General features: G+C 39.2%; 1 protein-coding gene across 1 annotated transcript; it reads left to right on the top strand.

Moving 5' to 3' along the window:
- Positions 1–182: 182 nt before the first annotated feature.
- LOC114362860 (uncharacterized) lies at positions 183–1,329 on the top strand. The gene is made up of 2 exons (XM_028318422.1): positions 183–419; positions 1,096–1,329. Exons 1-2 carry the CDS (start codon positions 183–185, stop codon positions 1,312–1,314), a joined length of 456 nt encoding a protein of 151 aa, XP_028174223.1. The 3' UTR covers positions 1,315–1,329.
- Positions 1,330–1,534: the final 205 nt, after the last annotated feature.

The raw sequence follows: 1,534 nt of genomic DNA, 5'->3' as shown, positions 1-1,534 counted from the left end.
CTTAAAAACAGGGGGTTTTTACAATTATCTGTTCTGCAGTTGTTCCAAAGGAGTTTAAATATCATTAACATACCAAGGTTTTGCTGACGACACATTTTTTTCTTAATATGACCCTTGTGACCTTTATCAGTTGTCGATTTGCTTCCATTAGTAATATTATAAATAGCAGAATATTACAAAACATGTGTCTTCATTTTCCAGTCAAGAACAAGGCATGGCGGCGCGGCTTCTTCCTCGTCATGGCTTTAATATCAGCTCAGTCATTCAACGGCAACTTCACCATCCTGACGTACGCGTGGACCATCATGTCAGAGTCAGGAGTGACAGCCAACCCGGAGCTGACGTCACTGGTCGTGCCCATGCTGATGATTTGCGGCTCCACGGTGTCGATGATGTGTGTAGAGAGGTTTGGGAGAAAGGTAGGCATTCTTTTTTTTATCATCATCAGATGATTTAGACTTAACTGCAGGATAACATTAACAACCCGATCCTAAGACCAGAGGCAAAGAAGGCTACTTATAATTTATTATATATAACTTGTGTGGATAGGTATTAACTTGTGTGGATAGGTATTGGTAGCATTCCAACCTTTACTAGTACTATTGGTAATAATTCAAGGGAAACCTGTTATTGGCCATATTGTATGTTAAATTTATGTATGGTAAAATTGTATAAATACGCTGTTGGTTTTCTCAATAAAATAAAAATAAAATAAAAAATAAGATGGGTTTAATGAAATAGTGGGTGATGGTAAGCGTTCACCGTCTATTGCTATTCACAATGCAAGAAAAGTCGTCTTTGTGCTGCCGGTTTTTTTTTTATGAGTTCGCGGAATTTGGGTAGGTTTTCTTTAATAACTGCCCCAATATTGTATTTGGTAGGAAACGCCGATGAAAGTCCACAACATGGACGACATTTTTAATGAATCGTAGTAATCGTACCGTAGTGATCATCTGCTATCAAAATGATAACACTTTTTGCTAATGCCCAACTTATTTGAAAAGTGCATATTAGTTATTACTCTTATTCCTTGATATTTATTACGTGCGAAGTTTGTTCAAGCTAAATAATTCGAATCCTCGTTCCAATTTACAGAAGCTCCTGACCATCACCTACTCCGTAACCGTGGTCGCAATGATCACCCTTGCTACCACGCAGCTTCTCCGCTCCCAGGGTTGGATTCTACCCTCTTGGCTGCCAGTGATAGCCATAGCAGCTTCAGTCTGGGCATACGCTGCAGGTGTTACTCCGATGGTCTACGTAATCATGTCAGAGATGTTTAGCTTTCAGGTGAGTCATAGTCAAAAGTTATGAATTATTATCCAATCTAGCTTTGCATTTGCTACTTCAATTTTTGCTCCCATCTAATAAGCAGCGATGTGGACATGCGTCTCGAGTGATTGCTATAAACATTCCTTAAAAGGAACAACAATTTACTAACTGAAACCTCAGTTGCTCAAGTCTGCGAGTACTAAGCTATTTTTCTGGATATCCAAGAGCTTTTCCCCCATTGTTTGCCAACGCAAATTCAACT

This window comes from Ostrinia furnacalis, unplaced genomic scaffold (genome assembly GCF_004193835.3).
Source record: "Ostrinia furnacalis isolate ACB-3 unplaced genomic scaffold, ASM419383v2 OfSCF6828, whole genome shotgun sequence".
Lineage (NCBI taxonomy): Eukaryota > Metazoa > Arthropoda > Insecta > Lepidoptera > Crambidae > Ostrinia > Ostrinia furnacalis.
Note: the sequence above shows the minus strand (reverse complement) of the source record. Positions and strands in the feature narration are given on the sequence as shown.

Excerpts from the sequence above, each read along its gene's own strand:
- LOC114362860 (XM_028318422.1), top strand. The coding sequence starts at position 183 with ATGTGTCTTCATTTTCCAGTCAAGAACAAGGCATGGCGGCGCGGCTTC. Across the intron at positions 420-1,095 it reads TAGAGAGGTTTGGGAGAAAG|AAGCTCCTGACCATCACCTA; the intron begins GTAGGCATTCTT and ends TCCAATTTACAG.